The sequence below is a fragment of the Cervus elaphus genome, chromosome 11, assembly GCF_910594005.1.
Source record: "Cervus elaphus chromosome 11, mCerEla1.1, whole genome shotgun sequence".
In the NCBI taxonomy this organism is placed as follows: Eukaryota; Metazoa; Chordata; class Mammalia; order Artiodactyla; family Cervidae; genus Cervus; species Cervus elaphus.
In genome coordinates, this window is record NC_057825.1 from 3,598,824 (window position 1) to 3,623,723 (window position 24,900).

The window sequence follows — 24,900 nt, forward strand, 5'->3', positions numbered from 1 at the left end:
GATTGGGAAGATCCCCTGGAGAAGGGAACGGCTGCCCACTCCAGTATTCTGGCCTGGAGAATTCCATGGACCCTATAGTCCATGGGGTTGCAAGGAGTCGGACACAACTGAGCGACTTTCACCGACTCACTGTCAATATATAAACATTGTTGAGGTATTTTTCGTGCTCTTTTCCTGCCAACTCTTTAAGATTCAGTGTGCATTTTACACTGAGACCCATCTCAAAACGGACTCACAAATGCACGGCTCCCGCGTGGCCGGCGGCCCCCGACAGCACAGCGCAGGCAGGTGCGGGACAAAGGAAGTGGCCCAGAGAACTACGACTCCCGGAGCGCTCGGGGCGCGGCCAGTGACGCACTTCCGGCGCGGCGGCGACGGCGACGGCGAGACAGCCGCAGGAGAACCACATCTCCCGGCGTGCTCCGGGTCACGTCCTGTGACACACTTCCGGCGCGGCGGCGACAGCGCGCCCCCGGTGGCTCGACGGCGGGGCTAGGGCGACTGCTCGGGCAGGCGGGCGGTGGGGCGAGTGGCGGGCGGCCTGCCGACGGGAGAGCCGGGGGCGGGGCGGCGGCGGCCAGCGAGGGAGCGCGCGGGCGGCCTGGCCCCGCCCCCGGTCCGCCCGCCCCGGTGACCTTCAGGGCCCGGGCGGCGGGCGCAGATCCCAGGCCCTGGCGAAGGCGGCGGCGGCGAGATGTTCGTGCAGGAGGAGAAGATCTTTGCGGGCAAGGTGCTGCGGCTGCACGTCTGCGCCTCCGACGGCGCCGAGTGGTTGGAGGAGGCGACCGCGGGCACCTCGGTGGAGAAGCTCAAGGAGCGCTGCCTCAAGCACGTAAGGCCGGCCGCGGCTCCAGGCCTCCCCCTTTCTCCCGCCGCCCCCGACGCCCGCTGGACGCTGGGGCTCCGGACCGGGCGCTTTATCCTCTACCTTCTGGTCTAACTCCCCCCAAGACAGCCCGGGAGGCCGGGGCGCGTCGGGGACGCGGCCTGGGAGAGGCCAAGTCGCCACCGGAACGGGGCCTCCTGCGGTTCCAGCGCTTGCTGTCCATCCGCGCTTGCTGTCGCGGCGAGGTTCCCGGAGCTGGGAGTTAGTGCCCAAGAAGGTAGAGAGAGACCCGCCGGGAGAAGCGCCTTCCCCTGACCTTGCAGAGCCGGCTGCTTGGAGCCGTTTCCTGGAGCTGGCATGGGGGCCGGCGCCTGGCTCTGACCACTGGTGCGACCCCCGCACCCCCTCACCTTGGCTGGAATCACTTAAAATAGTGTGGCTTGGCCGAACTGATTCATGCACCCCTTGCTATCCTCGGCCTTTATGTGGCTTACGTGGGCAGGTCGGGGAGAGGGCCATTTTTTAAAGTTTGTTCACGTGAAGCACCCCATGTAGGTTCCTCAGAGTGCTAGTCTTTGTCTCTTTAAGCTTCTTGACTCTGTAAGGGAGGCCAAGACATCTGTCCGTGTGACTCAGGCTGCCTCAGGAAACTCTATCCTTTTCACGGTCTAGTTTCTCCATGTCAGAATTTAGGACAAAGGAGGCCACAGCCTCTTAGTGCGCGTTTCACGTGAAAAGTGTGCCTGTATGCCATTGACTCATGCCTCTGTTCTGGGCCCACCAGGAGTCTAGCCCTGGCTGTTTTAATGTGGTCTCCAAGGACAGACTTCCAGCTATTGTTCTAGTGGCTCCTGCCAAATGCTGTCGGGTCCTTTTGGGAGTATGGTTCTGTGGAGTTGTCGCAAGCAGGCCAGAGAGCATTCTGGTTGCCAGAGTCCCCTTCTGGAAAACCTTGGATGTGAATAATGTCTTGGTCTCACGTCACGGAGGAGGGGGCTTTGGGCTCACACACTTGGGCAGCTATGTTTTGGCCGTTTCTCCTTCTGATGCAGTGACGGGTGATTTCATTATCTAAAAACCACCACGACAGCACTCAGCAGGAAGGCTGGGAGCCCCCCGAGTGTCCAGACCATTGGAGCGAGGCTTGCTGCTTGCCCAGTGCAAACCTCTCTGAGATGCTGTGTCCACCCAGTCAGCATAGGAGCCCCTTGAGGGCTGGATTGTCTTCACACACCCAGGGCTAGACTCTTAATGGCCCAGAACAAACATGTGGGTTAATGGCATACAGATACACGACTGAGATACTGTGGGTTCCGTTCCAGAGCACCACAACAAAGCAACTGTCACCACAAAGCTATCGCCCGAATTTTTTGTTTCCCGGCATAAAAGTTGTGTTTACACAATAGTCTGTTAAGGGTGCAGTGGCATTATATCTGGAAAAGACAATGTCTATACCGTAATTAAAAAATAATGCCACCGGAAAAATGGTACCAGTGGACTTGCTGGACACACGTTTGCCACAGACCTTCAGTTTGTGAAAAGCCCAGTATCCGGGAAGCAGAATAAAGCCAGGGCACAACCAAACAAGGCCTGCCTGTAAATGGAACCAGACTGTCAGTCAAGAGAGCTGCGCAGCGGGGGTGGCCTGTCACCTGTTGAGTCAGGCTGGGGGACGTCAGCCCGTACATCAGTGTGGCACTTAGTTTAACTCACCAATGGGAAGTATTGGCATAACCATCAAAACGTTATGTTCTGGAGAGAAAACGAAGCGAGAACTAGATTCACGGAGGCTTGCTGAGGATTTCAGGAGCACCTGGGGTTAATGAGGGAGCCAGTTTCGTTAGGCTAACTATTCACATCATGTTGCCTATATTTTTATTCCAGTCGGTACTGAGGCGTATCATTTGGGATGTTTTCAGGCATTATCCTGCTTTGAACAGAGATCTTATTCCACCCTGCAGATTTTATTCCGGGTGGAGGCGAGTGGCGGGCGAGCAGCAGGGGACTTCCACAACCAAAAACCCGGCATACATTTTGGGACTCAGAGCTGAGCTGTCAGGAAGCCCTCACACCTCTGTGCCCGTGCCATCCTGGGGGCGGAGTTCGCGGCCTTGTGAGCCCGTCAGGCGGCATTTCCAGTTGGGAAACAGGGTTCTCAAGTTGTGTGCTTGACCGTCACCCCGGAAACCCGTGCACCGAGCTTAGATCATGGTGTCACCGCTCCGCTCCAGCTCCTCCTGCCTGGCTCCCCGCCCCTGCATGCCTGAGCTGGGGTTCTCTTTCCCCACCTCTTGCTTCTCCGCCCGGAGTGGGCACTGTGGGTTTCCTACCTCCACAGGACCCCTGGGAGTTTTACTGTTTTTTTAATACTTTTTATTATGCATATGCATTTTAAATGAATAAAGCGGCTTTGTTTGGGTTTATTATCATAACTCTTACAGAAATGGATTGCCACTGTGGCCTTTTCCTTCTTGGTTTTATATCGATTGGGACCACTGTGGTGGTCTCTAGCCCAAGCTTAGATCACGGGGCAAAGTAAATTATCTCGTGTAACCAGAGGGTCACGATTTTAAGAAAGTGGCCCCCTGTGACGTGGTGGGTGTTTTCTGTGTGGTAAGCTTGCCGGCACGTAGCCTGCTGGCAGGGCTGGTAGCACTTCTTAGATCACACCAAGGCGCGTCTTCACATGACACATGTCAAGAGGAAGAAAAGGCCATCTCCAGTCCTCCGGGAGGAAGCGGGCTCTCTGGGGTCCAGCCCCTGCCCCAGCCCTGGGCTCTGGGCCGGCTTTTCCACTGCCAGGGCCCAGCTTGCTCCAGTGCCTCTGCTGAGAACAAAGGAAAGAACGGAATAAGCAGGCACAGTGTGGATGACTCACGCTTGTGTTCTGCTCCTGGCGCCTGCTGACAGGCTGCAGGGTAGTTTTTTTCAGGAGGCAGTATGCGGATTGTTTTGGAAAATTGTGTTTCATAGACTGCATCCTGAACTTGGCACACCAGCTAGCCTGCAGATTTTAGAATTAGAAGAAGCACACCCAGTTTCTGGGAGTAGAGCCATCGTGAGATTCCAGGGAGGGGTGTCTCTGTCATACACGGTCAGAGCGTGTCTTACTATTGGCCGGTTTCCACCTTTGTCCCTGCCAGCCCCCCACCCCGGCTTGTGTGCATCGGTAGCCCTGAAGCCGTCATGACCCCTCTTTCTTGTTTGATTGCTGAAAACTCTAGTTGCTCTTCAAACCCCAGTCTTGAGAGGTGGAGGGCAGGCTTGGCTTCTCCCTCGGGGTGAGCAGTTACGTGTCTGGGGTGTCTGATGGCAGAGGAGGGTGGAAAGGTGGCCCCTCTGAGCTGAGAAGGATCATGAGGTCCCTGGGGCCGGCACAGCCCCCGTGTTGGGGCAGCCTTGACTTCAGCACGTCTGCCCCTCCCCATTGTGTGTGCTGGGGTTTCTGGGCTGCCGATCAGTAACACAACCACGTGCCAGGTGACCCCCTTCCGGCTGCCAGGCGAGCCCTGCCAGCCACATGTGCGGCTCGCCTTGGGGCCCCTGTGGCCATCGCCTGGAGGGCTGGGGACTGGGCCGAGGCCGTCCTGCCTCCTCGGGGTCTTGTGGGTGTTTACGGGGTCAGGCCCTCATGGCCTGCTCCCCAGGGACCAGCTTCTCTCAGCCGTGTCACTGGGCTCCGCCGGCTACCCTGGTGGACGGTGGGGAGCAAGATTCCCACAAGGAGGTATCCTGCTTGGGAAATGCTGGAATGTTTACCGGCCTCCACAGCAAGCCGGGCGCTGACCACGCCCCAGATCACACTTCAACCTTTAGGTTTTTGGGAGACAGCAGACCTGCTATTTGCATCTTTAAATCACTCTCCAGATCTTTCCAGATTAAGGAGGCAATTCGGGTAGCCACTCATGGCCAGCAGGGCGTTCTGTGTCCGAGCCATGAGCCTGTTGAGGAGCACTTGGGAGCCCAGTGGCCAGGTCAGTGCCCTCGGGGACTAGGGGCTATGGCGTCTCCACCGTTGCCAGGGTTCTCTGGTTTCATCTTGGCTTTAACTCTTAGTAAGAAAACCAATAAGTTCTTGGCATGGCTCGGGGTGTCAGGTCCTGTATTATCAGTATTATGATCGATTTATCTTCTATCTTGACATCGTTCTATGGTTTTCTCTGTTTCCTAGTGTGCGCCTGGGAGCTTAGAAGACCCCAAGAGTGTGACCCATCACAAATTAATACACGCTGCGTCTGAGAGGGTGCTGAGTGACGCCAAGACCCTCCTGGAGGAGCATGTCCAGGACGAGGGTAAGGGGCAAGGGGACGGCACCCTCAGCGTGGCCCCCATCCCGAGCGGGCTGAGCAGGGAGACCCAGCAGCCGCAGGGTTTCGTTCTCCTTTGTTGAAACCAAGTGTGTGCCCTGGAATCTAAGAGCAGCAGCCTTCTGGAGAAGCCAGACATGAACTCGGTTCCTCATGCTGTTTCCACACAGAGCCAGGGTCCCCAGAGCTGCTGTGGGCTTTACTTAGGGGATGGGAAAGCACAGCAGTGGGTTGCTCTAGATGTCTTGGAAGACGCGCTTAACATGCACGTCCATCGAGTCACTCAGAATCTCCTGCGTGGAGGCGCTTGCGGAGAAAAGTTGGGCTTTCTATGTCATTCAAAGCACGATTTTATTTGTGAGATTCCCTTACGTAGCCTGTTTTGGAAGGACTAGAATATTGTTTGATGTCTGGCTGTCACGGGCACAGTTAGCCAGGCGCTGACCACACCCCGGGTGCCTTAGCATTGAGGGTTAAGGCCAGATGCTCCGACCTCCCAGACTTCAAAACAGAGCCGTTAAAATAAGCACACCGGTCCCCTCTGGTCCCCCAGCCAGCGTCTTGCCGGGCCGGCGCCTGTAGGGGAGCAGGGGCAGCCTCGGGCTGAGGGAAGAGTGGGCTTCTGTGGACCCTCGTGGAGGAGGTCCCCAGAGGGAAGCCCTGCTTCTCGGCCCTGGGGTCTCCCTGGTGCGCTCCGTGCCGCATCCTGGGTGTGAGGTGGTAACCAGCTCGCCGCGCTGTTCCCCCAGATGTCATACTCTTGATCAGAAAGCGTGCTCCGGCCCCCCTCCCCAAGATGGCTGAAGTCTCCGCAGAAGAAAAGGTGAGTTTCAGAGTTTGGAACTGGAGATCTCTGTTGGGGGAGACTCAAAAGAGACTTCTGAGGCTGGCTGTGGGTCCTGCTGGTCCCGTGGTCACGGGCTTTCGTCACGGCCAGGCAGCCTGCTGACTGACGCCTCGCCTCGTGGTGGGTCCAGTGGCCAGCTCCGCTTTCAGGCCATGGAGAGGAGTGTGCTGCCTGTTCTCCGGGTCGGGTTTAATCTCGAGCTCCTGTCCCTCCTCTTATTTCCTGACCGAAGAAGGCCAGGAAGTCGCTAAAGACCACCCACAACACACGGAGGGCAGGAGCAGAGCAGGGCGCCAGCCTGCGTGGAATCGGTTCCCGGCGAGGCCGGGGCCGCCTGTCCCATCTGACCCTTGCGGGACCGGCTGCTGCAGCCTTGGAGCTGGCACTCGGCTGAGACCCCCCTTCCCGGTGCGGGCGCCCCGGGAGAACTGTGCCCATGCTCCACGTGTTGTGGCCACCCTAGAGCCTCGCTCTTCAGAAAGCCTGGTCCCGGAGGCTCTGGGAGGTGTGTTCTATCCACAGGCCGGCTGCCTGCCATGCTGGGGGCGAGCGCCAGCCTTTGCTTAGCGCGGGGGGTAGAGTGTCCTACTCAATGCTTCTAAATGCTCAGGAGAGCGTTCACCGCAGAGCAGGCAGGCCAGCCTCTCTGGGCTGGGCCCTGGGCCTGTGGCGGGCCGGCCTCTTTCGGGGCCTCCTGGATGACAGCCGCGGGAGGAGGCTCTGCTTATCTGCAGCCACACCTGCCCGGGTGTGGGCAGGCCGCTCGCCCGGCTCACTGGGCCCCGGAGTCAGGCCTGCTTCCCAGAACCGCGGGGCGGATCCGGCTCTCAGGTTACTGTTTTGGTCGCTGGCAACTCCCTGAACCTCGGTGACTGTGTCGACGGCAGGCTCCCTCACCCCCACAGCTCTGCGCGACTTGCCAGGCAGTGACCCTCACCGTTTCCCTGTGTGTGTCTGTCAGATGGAGTATTGTAAAAACGGTCATGCCAGTTTTTGTGAGTAACCCGTCTTTAAAGTCAAAGCCGTCCGTGCGTTTGGGAAGTCAGCGATGCTCCAGGTGCCGCCATAAGTCAGCAGGCGCTTCTCCCTCCTGAGTCACGCGCTCGAGAGGCGAGCGCTCCGCATCCTTTGACCCTGTCTTCAGTGATTCTCCTCCTGGGTCCTGAGCGGCACCCCGGGTTGGTATTTCTTGGATCCTCAACTTTAGACTCTGTTGGTTGCTCCTCGATGACCTGGGCTCCTCCCCCGCGCCCCCGCCCCCGGCTCCTCTGGATCTTGGTCAGACATTCGGAGTCCCTGTTGTTATTCTTGCATCAGTGTCGCTCTCTGCCCTGAGCAGAGTTTGCTAAAGGTGAGCCCTCCTTTTTTTGCGTACAGTTTCGTTTTTCCTGGAGCCAGTGATTGCTTCCTTGTTTTGTTTGTTCTCTGTGTAGGCTTACCACTCATTTTTTTAGATTCTGCACCCAAACTGATATACCTGTCTGAAACCGGGGTCACAAGTGTGAGGCCATTTGCTGGCGCCCGCTCCGGGAGCTAGCCCTCAGCTTCTCCGGCCTGTCCATCTGCGTCAGCCGGGCCGCACGGGGCTGCCCACCTCCTTCTATGCGGCTCCTGCTGCGTCTCCCGTGTCTGCGCGGGCCTGCTGGCGCGGAACAGCCCCATTAGCACACAGGTTGCCGGGTCTGTGCCAGGCAGGCCCAGCTGGCCCTGTGCTTAGGAGTTGAAATCAGGTCTGCCTTCCTCTTGGGAGCCTCTGCTTCTGGCTTTTTCGGGTGTTTGGCAGAATCCTGTTCCGGCCCTTTGAAGAGCTGGGGTCCCATTTTCCTGCTGGCCGTGAGCCAGGACCGCCCTCCACTCCCAGAGGCCACCTCCTTCCAGGCCTGCAGTCCCCAAGTCTTCAGAGCAGCCAGCGGGGAGCTCGTGCGTCGGATCCCTCTTGCTTTAATCTCAATGACCTGGTGAGCCCCGCCCGTCCTGTTTACGGACTCGCCTGATTAGGTCGCCCCCCCCCCGCCCCCAGGGCCCTGTCCTCCGGACAGTGTGCCCCGTGACGTGACCTGGCCCCAGGTGCAGCCTGCCCACTCACAGGCCCTGGGTCAGGCAGCCGGGAGTGCAGGAGCAGGGTCTTGGGGCCTTCGTGCCCTTGTGCCTGCTAGAGTCAAACGTCTTGTTCTCCTGGGTGGGGTGGGGCCAGACTCTCGCCAGCATCTCTGAGAGGCGGGGCCTGGAGGCCCTGTGTGCAGCCATCAGTGGCTGCTGAGGGAGCGCGCGTGCTCGATGGGGCCTTCCCCCCGGTCCCCAGGGTGTCCCCAGGGTGGCGGTGGGAGCCGGGCAGCCCTGCTCTCCTTCCTCTGTGCCTGGTCTCTGCCCCTTCTGGACTCCTCGCACGTTGACCCTGGAGATTCTGGAAGTTCTCTGGGTACTTGTTGATACCTCCCCCCTCATTTTCTCTTTCTGGGACTCCCGTGGTTGTGGGACCTGCTTTCTGAGAGGTGTTTACAGTTTCCAATCAGATGCTTGTTCTGCGATGACTGGCACAGCGTCCTCTGCACTCCTGCCTCTGAGCGCCGTGCAGCCTCGCTCTCTGCTTTCCAGGCCCTTCCTTCTCTTCCCTGCGTGTGTCTCTCCTTACCCTCTTTCCCCACTTCTGTCTCTGTCGTGCTTGTAGCAGACTTTCTTCATGTCCCTGTCAGAGGCGCTGTGAGCTCACTGGCCACTCTGGTGGGTGGTGCCCCCCGCCCTCACCGACCTTCTTCTGCCCAACATCCCAGGAGCCAAGTGGAGTGGGGCTGAACCTGCTGTCCGGGGTCAGCGTGGTGCCTCTCCTGCTGGGCTCCTCGGCTCGGGGCTTCTCGGGCTGCGTCCAGGGATTCTTCATGGTCCCTCTGTGGTCTGCCCGCCCGCCCAGCCATCGCCCCCATGTGACGGTCATTCTTTGGCCACGGGAGGCCATGTCTGTCTCCCCAGCCCTGTGCCGCCATGCCTCGGGGCCAGCAGGCCACAACTGAAAGCGTTCTGTCCCTGAGGCCGCGCACAGAGCCGTCCCGAAGCCTCCCTGCTCGTCAGGGGCGTGTGGCTCCGCTCCCAGGACTCGCGCGCTCCCTGGTTAGAGCTGGCTGTTCAGAGACCAGTCTTGCCTCTGGCCGCTCTCACAGTCACGTCTGATCTTCTGATTCCTCTCCTGTGTTAGAAGAAACAAGAGCAGAAAGCCCCGGACAGAGACGCTATCTTCCGAGCCACCGCCAGCCTGCCCTCCCACAACATGGATCGGGCCGTGGTGCAGACCAGCGCGAGGGATGTGAGTGCCCGCGGGGGCTGTGGCCACGGGGGGCCGAGGAAACCTCCCGAGAGCGCTTGGGAAGCGGGGCGTAGGGGGCGCAGGAGCTCTGTGCTCTGTATTGGAGCTTTTTTGTGGGCAAATAAACTTCCATGGATGGAGGAGCCTGGTGGGCTACAGTCCATGGGGTTGCAAAGAGTCGGACACGACTGAGCGACTTCACTTTCACTTTCACTAACTCTAGATAAAAGGTTTAAAAAGACATTGAAAGGCAGGGCCAATAGGATTCGATACTATGGGGGAATGTGAGTTTTGTCCCGAGTTTGGCAAAACCTTTTAGACACAAATCAGACTTTTGCTTATTTTGGATCGGAAGGTTCTGAGCTAAAGCAGAGCATTTCCAGTGCTCCCGAGCCAGAGCTGGGCCAGGACTCTGCGCCCGCTGGGCAAGACACTGTGGGTCAGTCTGCGGGCTCTGCCACGAGCTGGTCAGTTCAGGAACACGCCTCTGAGGGTCTCCTCCAGAGAGCTCTGTGTTGGCCAGGGCATCGGAACCCGGGCACATCTATCTCTCGTTGGCCAGCACGTGTGTCTCTCATGGTGGCCGAGCCTCACTATCAGGGAGACAGGCAATTGGGAGAGGGGTTTCTGATGACATTCCCAGCAGCCCCCCCCCCCCCCCCCCCATTGAGAAGAACTGGTTGCAGTGAAAGCTAGAGGCACACATCAGTGGAACCTGTAGAATCCGCCTGTTTCGTTCAGTGAAGCCTATGCTTTCAGCTCGCTTAGTGGCCAACAGGCCAGACGCCTCCTCTGGGCTGGAGCTAAGCGAGGAAGCCTCTCCTGCCCGCCCTGCTGAGAGCCCTGTTTCTCTTCTCGGTTATCTGGACGTGCTTTGGCTCATAGACTCGGGGTTTCAGGACAGGGGCTGTTGTTTCAGACCCAGGCAGCTTCGTTGAGCATCTTGTGCTTTCACCACAGTTCCAGACGGAGCTCCGGAGAATCCTGGTGTCTCTCATCGAGGTAGCTCAGAAGTTGCTGGCGCTGAACCCGGATGCCGTGGAATTATTTAAGAAGGCAAACGGTAAGAGCGGGCCCCAGGCGGAGGCCCACCCTCGGCCGTCATTGTTCACGCTGCCCACGGAAGGGTCAGTAGATGGGTGCTTGGTGGACCTCTCACACCGTCGACCGTGTCTACATGGTGAGAGCTGACGGATCTGTCTCAGGTTTTCTGAGGTGTAAGAGGTTAGCCACGAGTGTCTGGTGCTCAGGCGGGGTGCTGGGCCTGCGGGGGGCTCGGGGAAGCACCCCTCGTGCGGTCGGGCGTGGCCCGAGCCCTCACGGAGCCGTGTCTGGCCCACAGCCATGCTGGATGAGGACGAGGACGAGCGTGTGGATGAGGCGGCCCTGCGGCAGCTCACGGAGATGGGCTTCCCGGAGACCAGGGCGGCCAAGGCCCTGCGGCTGAACCAGTACGTCTGGGCCCCTGCTGCGGGCAACACCTTTCCGCCCCGGGCCCCGTGGCCGAGTTGCCTCCAGTGTGAGTGTCGGTAGAGGACCTGGGCGCGTGTTCCGGAGTCACAGCACTGGCCGCCTCCAGGTCTTAGAGGGCGGTGTGCGGTGGACCCGCTTACTGGGAGTGTGGCACGTGATGGTGGCCGTGGATTTCACTTGTGGCTGTCGTCTTCCGGGAACTCGGATCACAGCCTTGCCCGGCGGGGCCGAGGAGGACCCTGGCATGTGGGTGGTGGTGTCCTGGGAGTCTCCTGCAGTTTCCTGTTACTAATTACTTGCCCTTCGGCATGTTCAGATCTGAAATAAATCATCTGTAACCGAGGGGTGGTCGGCGGGTTGTGTTCTTTTTTGCTTTGGATCCCAGCTCTTGCGGGCACCTCCTGGGCTTGGCTCCTGTGGCTTTCTGCACGTGGGCGTCTGTTCTGGCCGTGCCTCGTGGCAGGTTAGGGCAGGGCCGGGGCTTCAGCCACGCTGCATTAGATCCTTGTACAGGACTCGGCAGCTTGCGCTGGGGAAGCCGCGAAGTTGGAGAGGCTTTTCTCGGGGACGCAAAGGCCCGGTTCCCTGGGACGCAACGGCTCGGGTCCCTGGCCTGAAGTGCTGCTCAGGGGCCGTCTTACGTGGGAGCACGTCGGTGCTCGGGGGCCGTCTTACCTGGGAGCACGTTGGTGCTCAGAGACTGTCTTACCTCGCAGCATGTCGGTGCCCCAGGCCATGGAGTGGCTCATCGAGCACGCGGATGACCCCACCATCGACACACCGCTCCCAGGCCCAGCCTCGCAGGGAGAGGCAGGCGCCGAGGCCACCCCTGCTGCCGGGACCAGTGAGGAGGAGGAAGAGGCCAGAGACGAGCTGACGGAGATCTTCAAGAAGATCCGGAGGAAAAGGGAGTTCCGTCCGGACGCCCGGGTGCGTGTTGACGGGCAGTGGCGGGGGGTCTGACAGGTGGAGGGCTGGTCCTCCCGAGGCGAGTCCTGCAGGGGAAGCCGTGGCCCCCAGGCCAGGCCACTGGCCCTGCAGGGAGCGAGGCTGGGAGGGCTCTGGACAGACTTGAGTCTGGAGTCTCCAGTTTGAAGTTTATAAGTGTCCTCGAGCCGTGGGGTCAGGCGGGGGCCCTGTCCAGAGACCGAAGGGGCACCCACCAGCCGCATGGGCCGCCTTGTGAGCAGGAGGCTGGTCAGGCGGGTCAGTGCAGCATCGGGGGGATTCAAGGGCCTGGGTCCTAAGGCCTCTGGCTGTACTCGGCCCGCTGACCTGAGCGTCCATCTTTACGGCCACCTCTTCACCGTCACCTTGTATTTGATACTTTTACGTTTCCACGTTCTTTTTCACTGTTTTCTTTTTTCATTAGGTTTAATTTTAACTGAATCTTTCTGGATGTCTTTGATACCGTGAGTGTGTTCTGTTTACTTTCAGATCATAGCTCTGTCAGCGCCAGGCATTAGGACTCCGATTCTTCATATCCTCCTGATTCTGCTTGTGGCCCCAGTGTCTTGGGGCCTGATGCCTCACCCGTGGGCTTATGTCCGTGGGGTGCCCTCTGCAGCCGATTCAGAGCCTGCGTCTGCGGGGTTGAGCGGGGCCTCGGACAGGGGCTGGCTCTCGTGTTCATCAGCAGGGCTCGTGGGCCGTGCGAGTGTCCCCACGAGGCCGGGGTGGATGTCTTCCACTGCCCCTCTCTGTGGGGATGCAGGCCCTGCTCAGGGTCCTGGGGTCCAGCTCCAGCTTCCCCCCGGCATGGCCCCCAGGCCTGCGTCCTGTGCGTGACGCTGAGCCAGGCCCCCGGTGCACCCTCTGAAGGCCAGGCTGTTGTCGCGATGTTTCTGTTCCTGTGGGATTTTCCCTTGAGTTGAGCTCCACGTGCAGAAGCACCTGGGTTACTTTAGTCCAGCGTTTGTCGGTCCTGAAGGATGTGTGTCTCTTCGTCTTGGTTTCTCAGGAGTCCAGTCGGTTGGCCCTGGACCCTATTCGGGAAGGGCAGCCTCTCCCTGGGTGGGCCCCGTGCTCTGCTGTTGGGCTGCACGCCTTCCCGGGGGGGCCCGTGGGGCCCCATGAGGCCCTCACGGTCGCTCACGGCCTTACCACCTTAAAGGCCTTTCCTTCTCTAGGTTGTCCTTCTTAACCATCTTAAGTCACTCCTTTTCCCACAAGGGTGTTGAGGCTTGAAGGGCCGGGGTCTGTGATCCTGAACCAGTCGGGGAGGGTCCGGTAAGGATGAGACGTTAGCTCGGATCCTGGGGAGAGCAGGTTGGAGAGCAAGGCTTGGACCCGAGACAGACCTTCAGCTGCCTCCGCTCCCCGACCCTGGCCACGGACAGGGCAGTAACTGTGCACAGCCTGGGGTGCGGGGGCCTCTCAGCGCGGCCACACGGGGGCCTCCCTGGAGGGCTGGGAAGAAGGGCATGGGGAGCATCTGGAATCCCCCCAGCAGTCCTGGGGCCGAGACAGAAGGGAGGAGAGAGGGCGGTTTATGTTGACACTTCGTGGAAAAGGCCCTCCTGCCCTTGGGCTTCAGAGTGGACTCCAGGTGATTTATGTGACGTGGACATCAAGCACCGCGGGGGGCTGTGCCCGCGGCATGCGCTGACGGGCCGGAGGTGGGGAATGGCCCAGGGGAGCAGGGGGAGGGGGCCCTGGGCAGAAGGGACTGACCTGGACGCTCACTGTGCACAGTCCGGCTCCAGGTAAACCCTGCTCCCGATCGTCCTCGCAGGCGCCTGCTGCCTCGGTCGAGTTCTCTTTGAAGCCGTCCAGATGGACTGCAGGGTGAATGGGGTGAGGTCCATGAAGCCAGAGCGTGCCAGGGCCGCGCGAATGTCCACACGCAGACGGGGGGCCAGTGGCGTGAAGCCAGCTGACACCTGGGGGGAAGTCGGGGGCTTCAAGGGCAGGGTCTGACCTCCCGAGAGTTAGGAGAAACCCTTGCAACTTTGATGAAGCCTCTGCCTCCCTGTGGTAGTGTTAAGGTGTGTCAAAGGTTACGCGCTAGAAGTCAAGGATAAAGGGAAGGAAGTGTTACGTGATTTTTGTTCTAAAAATGTACCACCACCCCCAGACACAGAGCACTGGGTCACTGTTTCCTCCAGAAACCAACATATGTTTAACTTACAGCTTCAATCTTGTTAAATAATCATTTAGGATTAATTTCAAGGTTGTTTTTTTTTTTCAAAGATAAAGTGTGAAGAAAATCTCTTCCGGTTTCAGAAATCAGTGACGTTTTCGTCTCCACTCGAATGGGAACGGCCGACGTGCCTTCTCCTACCTGCTCCTCCCGCTTGGCCAGCCCTTCTGGAGGGGGCCGTGCGAGGTGGTGGGGACAGGCCCAGTCTTGGCAGTCGTGGGGGGACACGTGGCAGGACCTGGGTGGGACAGCGAGCCTCCAGGAGAGAGCCTCCAGTTCCGCCTCTGTTGTTCAGAAAGCCAGCAAGTGTCTCGGTGAAGCCATAGGGAAACAGTCTTGAAATAGAAAACCTGGTGGTTTTTTTTTTTTCAGTTTATTTTTTAGGATGCATTTATCTTTGGTCGCGCTGGGTCTTCGTTGCTGCGCATGGGCCTTCTCTAGTTGCGGAGCGCAGGGGCCGCTCCGGCCTTGGTGCCCGGGCACTCACTGCCGTGGCGTCTTGTCGTGGAGCGCCGGCTCTGGGGCACGTGGGCTTCAGCAGCTGCAGCTCCCAGGCCCCAGGACGCTGCAGGCTCGATAATTGTGGGTGGCACATGGGCTTAGTTGCCCCAGAGCATGTGGGATCTTCCCAGACCAGGGATCGAACTGGCGTCCCCTGTACTGCAAGGCGGATTCTTAACCACCGGATCCCCCAGAGAAGCCCCGTGGTGGTGTTTCTTTAAAGATACCCCCTGCCAGGACGCCACCCAGCCCGCGAGCGCGGCGCTGAGCCTGTGGCCTCCCCTGCAGGCTGTCATTTCCCTGATGGAGATGGGCTTTGACGAGAAGGAAGTGATCGACGCCCTCAGAGTGAACAACAACCAGCAGAATGCCGCCGTGAGTGCCGCCTGCGGCCTGGGCACCCCGGGTGTGGGCACCTTCCCGCGAGGGCGGCTCCTTTGCTTCTAAGCAACAGTGGGGTCGGTGGCTCAAACCGTGTACAGAGTTTAAAGTACTGAGAAAATCTGGGCTTTGCCTCTTAGAGAAAGGTACGTGTTCTGCGGGTGAGTGTGACGCTCGTGTATCGTGTTACACTGACACCCTGTGGACACGTGCCCACTGCTGACGGAGAGCCCAGGGAGGGGCTGGGGTAACGGTGGGCCCCTTGGGGAGCAGGCTCAGCCCGGCCCACGCGGCCCAGGAAGGCAAGGTGGGCCTGGGCTTCAGCCGCTCCTGGACGAGGTCACGCCCCGGCCGCTTCCCGCGACAGGGTGCTGGTGTGCACTTGGGCTGCAGAGTCGCAGCCGTGCCCTGAGCTGCGGCGCCCGCGTCTGCTGGGACAGCCGGGCTGGGCTGGCCCTGCTGCCAGGGCCCCTGGCCGTCGGGGCAGCCCTGGAGCCCCCGCCGTGGCGTCGAGGTCGGCGGGGGACCGTAGGCGCTGACCCTGCCCCGCTGGTGTTCGCAGTGCGAATGGCTGCTCGGCGACCGCAGGCCCTCTCCCGAGGAGCTGGACAAGGGCATCGACCCCGAGAGCCCCCTGTTTCAGGCCATCCTGGACAACCCCGTGGTGCAGCTGGGCCTGACCAACCCGAAAACCTTACTAGGTACGTGCCTCGCTCCCCACCCGCCACACACATGTCCCTGGGCGATACCGCAGCCGCCCCTGCAGGGGTCTGGTGGCTGGGGCCGGGTCGCTGCGGGGCCCAGAGGCCAGGGCCTGCCCGGGTGTGACAGCCTCCTGTGCAGTGACTCCGTTCCAGCTCTGGAAACCAGCTCCAGCAGGTGATCCGGTCGGGAGAGTGTAGACAGCACCCGGCAGGTCGGGGCCGCGCCCAGGGGAGGCTTGGCTGGCTGTGGCTCTTAGTCTGTGAAGGGTTGCCTTGGCGCTTGTTTTGCCTGTGAGATGTGATATGATACACAAGAGCGTATATGATCTGTGCTACTTTAAAGAGTGATGGTAAAATTAATAACCATATTCCTGCCGTTCAGTTTGAAAAAACTCTTTTTAAAAAACATAGCGCAACCCAGGCCCCCTAGAGTCGCTGGGTGCCCCCCAGCCCCTCTGCGGTTGACCCTCCCCAACCCCGAGCAGGGGCTTCCTCAGTGACGTCGGTGGGGGCGTCTGTGTCCTCAGACCACTCAGTCGCCCCTCTGTGTTCTGGGCCGACCCCTGGGACTGACTCCCTGGAGGGCCGCGCGGTGCGGCACTGCAGGCCAGGGCCACGGCCGAGCCTGCCGTGCGGCTGCCCAACGCCCGCGGCTTCCGGCCGGTGGAGCTGCTCGGGGCACTCCTGTGCCTGGTCCTCGGGGGAGGGTTCCCCCGGGGCTCCATGCCTCGGGCCGGGCGGCAGGGCCCTGGGCGTGGGCATGTTGAGCCTGCCAGTCGGAAAGGGAGCCCCGCCCACAGCAGCTTAGGGCCCCCGCTGCCAGCTGCTGGGAGCAGCTGCCCAGGCGGGCACAGGGCTTTTACATGCTTGGCCGTCTCCCCAGTCTCTGAAGGACAGCCTCTTCCAGAAGTTTCAGCCCCTCCTAGGACCCCCACCGCCCCTCTTTTCTGGCTCTTTCCACTACTGGATTGCCGTCTTACCGCTCAGAACCTTCTTTGTGCCTGCCGCACACTGATCCTTTCTCACGTATTTAAATCTCCAGGATCCCCTGTCAGTTTCTGCCTTCACTGTTGATCACTGTGATGAACAGACGTCCCGTATCTTAACACAGCGGAACATCTCTGTTTCATTTATGACATGCATCTTTAAGCATTCCAAGCTTGGGAAGACCTGCACCTGTTTCTTGTTTTAGTAGTTTTAAATTTTCTTGTTTTAAAGTCTGTGATCTACCTGGAAGAGTGAGTGGCATAAAGCAGGGAGTTTTTCTCTTTGTGCCCAATTCCGGACGTAAGGGATGTGTTGTGTGGTGAGTTTATTTACACTGTTTGTGCCAGTCCTCTCCACACTGGCAGCATCTTCCGGCCCTCCTCCCCAGAGACCTCAGGAGGGTCCCCTGTGCCGCCAGGGTCTGTCCAAACCCTTTCCTAAAAGCCTTGCTTGCAGTGCTTGACCATCGAGTGTGTGATTTGCTGATTTGCTCTAAGCTTTTTTTTTTTAGATTTTTGAAGACATAGTTGGTCAGATTAAGTAAGTTCCCCTTTTCTCTCTAGTTAGATGCTAAGATTTTTCAATTGTGAGTGGGAGGTCAGCTTCCTGGATGACTTCGCTATCGAGATTATTGTGTGGTTTTATATCCGCTGTATCGAGTGTTTCTTGTATTTCTAAAACAAACCACCCACAGTGGCTGCCACCCGGTCTACAGGCCCTGGGCCGGTGACCTGGACGGGATGCGCAGTGGACCAGGGTCCACTGGTCCAGGGTCCTCCTCCCCGTCAGACCCCAGGGTCCTGCAGGAGAGAGCGTCCCATGGTGAGGTCGCCCCTGCAGCTACGCACTTCCCTCAAGGCATTTCTGGTAGGATTTTTAATGACCTTTATCTCTTTAGATGAAGTAAAATATGCACTATAGAACATTTGGAAAACACGGGGAAGCTTGAGGAAGCAGAAGTCACCACCCACCCCCTGCAGCTGGTAGGTTTCCCTCTGGTGTCTGGTGAGGTCTGGAGCAGACGCAGCCTCACCACAGGGCAGCTTTCTGGTGCATCATTTCTCATCACATTTGATGCATTTCCTCTTTTAAAAATGAGATTGTAGCAGTTCAGGTATTTCCTTCTATGGATGTGTCATATCATTTAACAAATACATTAAGTTTGTTAATTTATGTTGATAATATGACTTAGAGACTAAAACGAAACAACTACCGCACTAATACAGTCCCCTGTTTGTGATCATAGAACCATCTGCCTCTGAACCAGCCATGCAGCCTTTGCGCATGACTTTCTAAAGTGAAGCACTTCAGACATCACCTCTGAAGTACGTTTTAGCTCTTTTTTTGTTGTTGTTTAGTCTCTAAGTCATGTCTGACTCTTGCGACCCCATGGACTCTATAGCCCGCCAGGCTCCTCTGTCCGTGGGAGTTCCCAGGCAGGAATACTGGAGTGGGTTGCCGTTTCCTTCTCTAGGAACTTTTAGCTCTAATATTCCATAAAACAATGGAAACATCCTGAATTAAGAAAGAAGACAAAAATTCTAAAAATAAATTTCAATCACCTTGCTTTTGTAGATCAGTAAAACATTTTTTCTCATAAAAAAATAAACAGTGTCCCATTTTGTTGCTTTTGATCTTCCACCTGCAATAAACTGTGTCTGGACCCGCTTCTTTGGGTGCAGCTCCGACTGCCTAAGGACAGGCAGCTGGAAGGCAAACGAGCAAGTCCACAAATGTGGACGTGTAAGCTCTTGGTGACATCTTGGCAACTGACGGGGCTTTCGGGTGAGATGCACCCCTCCACCCGCCGCCCCAGGCGGGGGCCCAGCGGCTCTGTCTGGCCCTGTGGACACTTTTCTCCTGGCCTCTGCACGTCCGTCACTCTGTTTCAGCTGCCGTGTTGCTCTTAGAGCTCTGTCAACCGCTCTTTGCACGTCAGGGACCTCCTTGGTCGCCTGCCGCACTTCTCATCTCTAATAACGCACGAGATGTGCGGGAGAAAGTCATTCCTCAGATTAATCTTTCCCTCTGTGGTTTTCATATTTAGGGCTTTTTCCATTTTTCTGTGCAGCTCTGTCCTCCTTTTGGAGTTGATTTTGCCGCTTGCTGGGAGGAACGGGGGCGTGGGCTTCCTCACCTCACGAAACCCACTTTATGTTTTGTTCTCCTGGATGCCGAGTCATCTTTCCAGGTTCTCTTTCTGAAATTTCAGTTAGGGGGGCCTGGTGATTCTCTTTAGGGCTGGGAGGGTCATCAGGTTGTAAACATAACAAGGTCAGACTTTCCCACTGAGCCCAGGGCTTGGGCCCCCATGACCCTGTGCAGCTGTGAGCCCCTTTCACGGACACGGTTTGACGTTGGCTGACATGAGGAGGTCTGGCATAAAGCCGTCCTTCCCAGATCCTAGGGCAACTGTCCACCCTGCGGTTGGTTGCTCTCCACCGAGTTGGCCATCATGTGTCTGGGCTGGAGAGCTTTTTTGCTAAGAGGCACCTTTGTTTGGTGAGGGGTTGCTTTATAAAAGCGTTTAAAAATTCAACGTTTTCATTTCAGAGAACTCATTTTTAATGCGCTGTTTTTGTTTTGTTTTTTTTTAAGTCATTTCCTGAAGATTGAGCAGTTTGATTTTTCCAGTTAGGTATTATTAAGCTGGCACCATCATCCTTACATAGTCTTTTCTGTCAGGGTGGGCCTGGAAGTGGAGTCACTGAGTCACGGGCTGTCACTGTCTTAAGATTCCTAGTAGCTGTTGCCACGTTGCTTTCCAGAGTCCCTGCACCAGGGGACGTGGGCGTGTCGGCCCGCCCCACCCACAGTGACCACACCGCCTTCCGCCTTCCGTGTCAGCAGATGAGATGCGCGGGGCGGGGGTCTGGGGGCGTTCCTGGTTCCCGCTCACCTGGAAGCTGCTGGGAGGAGAGCTCCCACTACCGCATGTTGGGCATGTGGGGCGCGGTCCCCCAGCAGCTCTGCGTCTCCCCACAGCATTTGAAGACATGCTCGAGAACCCGCTGAACAGCACCCAGTGGATGAACGACCCAGAGACGGGCCCGGTCATGCTGCAGATCTCCAGAATCTTCCAGACCCTGAACCGCGCGTAGGCCGCGCACTCCAGCCGCCAGGCCCGGAGGGCCTCTTCTTCCCAGCCCAGGGGGTGGGGAGAGCCTGCAGACCCCAGGGTGCCCCTGGGCTGGGGGAGGGGAGCAGGTGGGCTGGAGGGGACCCTACCCTTGGACTCCTGCTGGGATCTTCCTGCTGAAAAACCTCGGGCAGCAGCGTGCTCGGTCACGCCTCCAGCCTCCGACAGTGTTTACAGACAAGGCCATCACCCTGGGAAGGGGTCGCCTCCCTCGAATGTCCCCCTGGGCTCTTGAACCGCTACTTGAATTGACCGTAGGCACTGCTTGTAGAGTCCACTTGTTATTTGAAACAAGGCATGTTTCAATCCAAAGTGTTATCGTCGAAGGTACTAACTTGAGTAGAAGAATTCACAGATGACTTCTCTTTAATAAATAAATTCCCCTTTTCCAGCTCTGTGTCTGGGTCTGGTTTCAGCCAGGGAGGAGGGGCAAGTGTCCTGGCGATGCTCTTGTTCCCGCGGAGACCGCACCCACTGCTTCCCCGAGGGCGCTCAGCCAGGCTACCTGCACACTTCCTTGGCTGGATCTCATTTTTCTTGGGGTTGAGGGACTGCGTGTCCTTGTCTCTCAGGTGGGAGCTGAGCGCCAGAGTTGATTTGCTTTGCCCGTCCCTGGCTGCTTTTTTAAAGTATGTGAACACTCTGTTTTCCAATGAGAAACTGACCAGCCACGCTGTCTGGGGGCTGGCCTGGTGCACGCAGTGTGGACGTGTGAGGGTGCGAGTGGGCCTCACGCCTCAGGGCGCCTTCTTTCCTGGCAGGTGTTCAAAGGGCCCCTTAATAAGAGATGCGTGCAGGGATCAGGGCCCATTTTCAGACCCCGTGCACTGCCGGAGCCGCCAGCCCGTGTGCTTTGGTTGAAGAAATCCTGTCCCTTGGATCCCCCTGGACAGCCAGCCCTCCTCAGACACGATTCCCACGTTGCTGTTCCGGGTCGGGAGGGCGGGAACCTTGGCAGCTAGGCGTCTCCTGGGCACTGATGGCCCACCCTGGCTCTTGTTCCTGTGAAGTGTCCTCCATGGGGGCCCTGGCTGTGGCTGCCCCAGGCCCACTGCACTCACCTGTGTGGGGAGGTCCAAGATGAGCCGGCCCACGGCCCTGCGGTCTGATGCCCCTCACTGTGGTTCCTGGAGAACTTTTTCTTCCCATGACCCCACATGGGTCTCAAGTGGCACCTGGCAGTGTGGCGGATGCCGAAGGGGAGGCCGCGGCAGTGGGGCCTGTGGTCCAAGGCGCCTGGCGTGGCAGGTGGGGCACTGCCCTGGGTGGCCGAGTCTACTCACCACCAGACTGAGCCAGGCTGGATGGGAGTCATGGCTGGGTGGGCGGCAGGGCTTTGCACCCCTTGGACTTATGCTCCCCCTATAACAAAACCACTACAGACAGTGACTGCAGCCATGAAATTAAAAAACGCTTGCTCCTTGGAAGGAAAGTTATGACAAACCTAGACAATGTATTAAAAAGCAGAGACATCACTTTACCAACAAAGGTCCATATAGTCAAAGCTATGGTTTTTCCAGTAGTCAGGTACGGATGTGAGAGTTGGACCGTAAAGAAGGCTGAGTGCCAAAGAATTGATGCTTTCAAATTGTGCTGGAGAAGACTTGAGAGTCCCTTAGACTGCAAGGAAATCAAACCAGTCAATGCTAAGGGAAATCAACTCTGACTATTCATTGGAAGGACCGATGCTGAAGCTGAAGCTCCAATACTTTGGCCACCATATGTGAAGAGATGACTCGCTGGAAAAGACCTTGATGCTGGAAAAAAATTGAGGGCAGGAAAAAGGGGTGACAGAAGATGAGATGGTTAGATAGCATCACTGACTCAATGGACATGAGTCAGACACGTGTAGCTGCTTTAACCATTGAACAGAATGCGTTTAACCATCACACGGAGTCACTGTGGTTCAGGCTTCCAGGAAGGAGCCTGGAGCCATTGTAGATGTGGTTTCAGACAGTTCCTGCTTCACTGAGAACTTGAATTTTCTGAACTGCATCAGACTCAAGGTCATCACCGGCTGACCTCAAAACGGTATCTGCTAGCCTCTGCCATCTGCAGCCTTATGGTCTCAAAGTCTCTGCTGGTAACTAAATTTCGGACACCGACCCTCACTGGAAAAGACCCTTATGCTGGGAAAGATTGTGGGCAGGAGGAGAAGGGGACGACAGAGGACGAGATGATTGGATGGCATCACCAAGTCAATGGACATGAGTTTGAGTAAACTCCAGGAGTTGGTGATGGACAGAGAGGCCTGGTGTGCTGCAGTCCATGGGGTTGCAAAGAGTCAGACACGACTGAGCAACAACAACCCACCCCAGCACCCTTCCTTCTTGCCAGCTCCGACCCTAATTCCTGACGAACAACTGATATAAATTTGCGGGGTTTTCTTTTACAAGCTGCCCCTATTTTGCAGTCTGGGGAACACAATTCAAGCGCTTCTCGAATCTCCCAGGCTGTGGTCCTCAGTGTGGCTCAAATAAAACCCCTTACTATTCCTGTTACAGGTTGTTTAGTGATTGTTTCTGTCCACATGAACAATACTGAATTTGAAGCTGAGTTAGTTTCTAGGCGCATATGATGCCATGTGAAGCCTTAGCTGCAGGATGTCTGGCGGCCCAAGGAAAGCAACACAGAGCAAGGAGCCCCTTCAGTCACTGGACGAGCCGCTGCTCAGGGTTTGGACACCCCAGGGCAGGGCCAGGTGTGCGGAGGATCCAGCATGAGAAGAAGCAGGAATAGGGAGGGGAGGGGCTTCACCTTCAATGTCCTGCTTGCCTGACAGGGGGGCTTCCCCAGGAGTCCCTTCCGTTCATCCCCGCACTGCCCAGCTTTGCCCGGTGGAGGCGGCTTTGACAGCTCCATGGGAACTGGCAGAAGGAATCGAGGACGTCGGGTGGAGGCTGTTTTTCCAGGTCATGAATCTTAATGGTTATTAGCGAGGGTTCCTTAGAGCTTAGAGCTCGCACCACCCATACTACCGCCACGCGGCCAACGTGGAGAAAGTTTCCAACGTTGGGAGCTCGGTGTGAGGAGTGGGGAGACGGCAAGGAGGCTGGCGGAGAACCTCCCCTGCTCAGCCTCTGAGCCCCTCCTTCTCCCGGTGCGGGGCTGCTCACAGGCCACCTGCTGCTCCAGGACCTGGGTCCCGCGCCTCTCGGGCTCTGGGCTGGAGGAGGACTTTCTCTTCGGAGGGTCGAGTCAGGGAAACGACCGGGCTCTGGACAGGCGAGTCCCTGGAAAGCGTTCTTGCGGGGATAGCTCCCCGTACCGAAGCCCTGAAGGCCCCGGCTGGCGCTGCCTGCCTCTGTCCCTGCGACGTTCGTGCCCCTGGGCTTGTTGAGCGAGTGAGGACTCCCACCGAGATCTGGGGACTTGGGAGGCCCAGCGTGCCTGCTCTTCCTCGGGAGAGAGTGCATACGCGGCTCCCAGTTTGGCTGGTCCTCCCCGGGGCTGGATTCGGCCACGCCCTCAAGACCACGCCCGGGACACACCCACCGGCCACACCCCCATCTGGGCCACGCCCACAGCGCCTCTCCCCCGACGCTCGCCCTTTCCCCAGGCCAGTCTGTAGCGCCAGGTTTTCACCTGCCAGGGTTTTAATGAGGCCGAGGGCTTCCGCTCTCCAAAGACTGACCAGTCCAGAGCCCGGCCTCAACCGTCCAAAGAGAAAGTCCTCACCCCCCATACCGGGCCTGTCCTCTGGCACTGCAGCAGGGGCAGAAGGGGCGGGCTCACTCTCAGCAGGTGGGGGGCAGTGTTTGCCGTCCCCGTTCTAGGACCAGCTGGCCCTGGTGGCACTCAGGAAACTGATGGGACAGCTGGCCCGGCAGCACGTGGGGGTCGTCGGAAGGCTCGGGGAGCCTGGAGTCTGCCTGTTGCCGGGTTACAGTCTGGCTGGGTGGGTGTGGAGGGTGGGCTTCCTCAGGCCCAGCTGTGGCCTTTGCTCCCAGGCCCTGTGCCCTCGCTGCCCCGTGCTGGGTGCTCCGCCTCCCCTCCACACCTGGGACCCCTGACAGGCTGCCCCTTCTGCTCTGACTCCCTGTGGGTGTACGGAGGGGGCAGGCCTGGGCTGGGGAAGGATGTAAGCCCGGCATTGGTGTCTGGAAGGCTGCAGGCTTCAAAGAAACCATGTTTTCAAGCGGACCCCCTTAGGTGATCCTGAGCTGTCCAGGCCTCCACACTATTCAAAGGGCGCCTTCCAGGGTGTGGGTTGCCCAGGGCACCCTGCCCACCCTAGGCTTTCCTGGCTTCAGGGGCCAGGTTGGGTTGGGTGTGGCAGCTGCAAAGACGCTTTCCGTGATGGCACCTGGAGGGAGGCGGGACGGCGCTGGTACTCAGCGCTCCCACCCACGCTCTCCCGCTGAGAACTGGGATCCAGCACCTTCCTGCTTCGCCCAGGGACTCTGGGCATCACAGCCCAGGCCACGTGCCCTGGCCGCAGCCCATGTCTGACCAAGCACAGGCAAGCAGGCACGCCCAGGTTTGAACCACGTGCCCCTGGGCCGCCGGTGAGGGCGGGCAGAGGGGCGCCGTAGCCCTGGGACCGCAGCTCTACTGGCTGGGTGACATGTGATATCACCTCCATGACCTCTGCTCCTTCATCCTCGCTGCAGATGACTGCTTTGTCACATTGGCAAGTCGAGCCTGGGGCCAGTCTCGAAGTCAAGAGGAACAGGCTTCCAGGCAGGAGGCTGTGTGCTCAGCCCCTCCTGCTGCAGGCTGACCCGCCCGGCCCGGGCACCCCCTTTCCGACGATGACATCTGACAAGACCAGCACTGCGTTCCCCGGCCTGACCTGCCCAGAGCCTGGCTCTGTCTCCCCAGAAGGCCTTTCCTCTCACTGTGACCGACGTGAGCTCCAGAGTGGCCTCACCCAGGCCCTGCGCACACATGCATGTGTGTGCCGTCCGGCAGGAGCATCAGGGCTGAGAGGGAGGTGTGCACACAACCTCCAGGCTCCCCCGTGCTGCCTCTCTGGTGACGCGGGGCCTCTGAGCGGCTCGGGACCCCGGGTAGGGGCAGGGCCGGCTCTGCTCTGCCAAGGTCACTCACGGGGCCGGGCCCTGGCCGGGGACATGGTATCGCTGGAAGCTGGGGACTGAGGCTGGGCAGGCTGAGCAGGCAAAGCCCCCGGAGAGTGGACAGGAAGCTGGGCATCGATGACCCCCAGACAGGCCAAGACGGAGTTGCTTTCCTTCCAGAGAAGAGCCCCGTGGGGTTCCTGTTTCAGGATCTCTGAAATACCCGTGAGGTGCCTCGGAGCGGGTCCCCCACCTCTGTGGAGCGGGGTCTCTG

The 24,900-nt window shown here is 58.6% G+C and overlaps 1 protein-coding gene across 1 annotated transcript; it reads left to right on the top strand.

The window, feature by feature from the left end:
• Nucleotides 1-479: 479 nt before the first annotated feature.
• UBAC1 (UBA domain containing 1) lies at nt 480-19,996 on the top strand. Its single transcript, XM_043916483.1, has 10 exons — nt 480-832; nt 4,998-5,118; nt 5,883-5,956; nt 9,171-9,278; nt 10,239-10,341; nt 10,621-10,729; nt 11,468-11,681; nt 14,683-14,769; nt 15,338-15,476; nt 19,452-19,996. Exons 1-10 carry the CDS (start codon nt 695-697, stop codon nt 19,565-19,567), a joined length of 1,209 nt encoding a protein of 402 aa, XP_043772418.1. The 5' UTR covers nt 480-694; the 3' UTR covers nt 19,568-19,996.
• Nucleotides 19,997-24,900: the final 4,904 nt, after the last annotated feature.